Source organism: Eimeria tenella, genomic scaffold (genome assembly GCF_000499545.2).
Source record: "Eimeria tenella Houghton genomic scaffold, Eth_scaff2796, whole genome shotgun sequence".
NCBI lineage: Eukaryota > Apicomplexa > Conoidasida > Eucoccidiorida > Eimeriidae > Eimeria > Eimeria tenella.
Genome location: NW_013542672.1, coordinates 837 through 1443, shown reverse-complemented (window position 1 = coordinate 1443; position 607 = coordinate 837). Strand labels below are relative to the sequence as shown.

The window sequence follows — 607 nt, the reverse complement described above, 5'->3', positions numbered from 1 at the left end:
TCTTCACATTTGGCCATTTAGAAGCATAGGCGCAGCTCTATGTACACTGCGCTTGGCACAAACGCTGCACTTATACTTATATTTTCATTATACAATATTACGTAGTACTTTTATAGTATAGTATTTATAGTATATATTATATATGTTATTATATATAGAATATGTCTTATATAATCTGAAGTGTCATTTTTGAATCTATATAATAATGTGTATGTATATCTCTAAATGGCCCTACTGCGTGGAAGTGTGTACATAAATACTTTATATATATTTTAATTTACACTTTTTTAGTATATTTACGTCTACTGCCTATGTTTATATCTGTATATGTATGTGCATGCACTATATGTCTATACATATAATATATATATATTATATGTATATAGACATATACATATACATATGTAATCATATTAAATGTACATATCTATACATATATATAAAGATATAATTGTGTAATTATAGATATATGTATTTAAATATATTTTTATTTTTATTTGAATGTACATCGGGCCAGATCTAGCGAAGCGCACTTTTAGGCGAATTACTTAATTTGCAGATAAATAAAAAAAAGGATTTTTAATAAATAGAAACGAAATTGCCTCCT

The 607-nt window shown here is 25.2% G+C and overlaps 1 protein-coding gene across 1 annotated transcript in view; it reads left to right on the top strand.

The window, feature by feature from the left end:
- The window catches only part of ETH_00042235 (uncharacterized protein), a gene marked incomplete at both ends in the record, with an annotated part of 585 nt that extends 556 nt beyond the window's left edge, over positions 1-29 (top strand). The window contains one exon of the mRNA XM_013375436.1: positions 3-29. Coding sequence (XP_013230890.1) covers positions 3-29 — 27 coding nt within the window. The remainder of the gene's footprint in view (positions 1-2) is intronic.
- Positions 30-607: the final 578 nt, after the last annotated feature.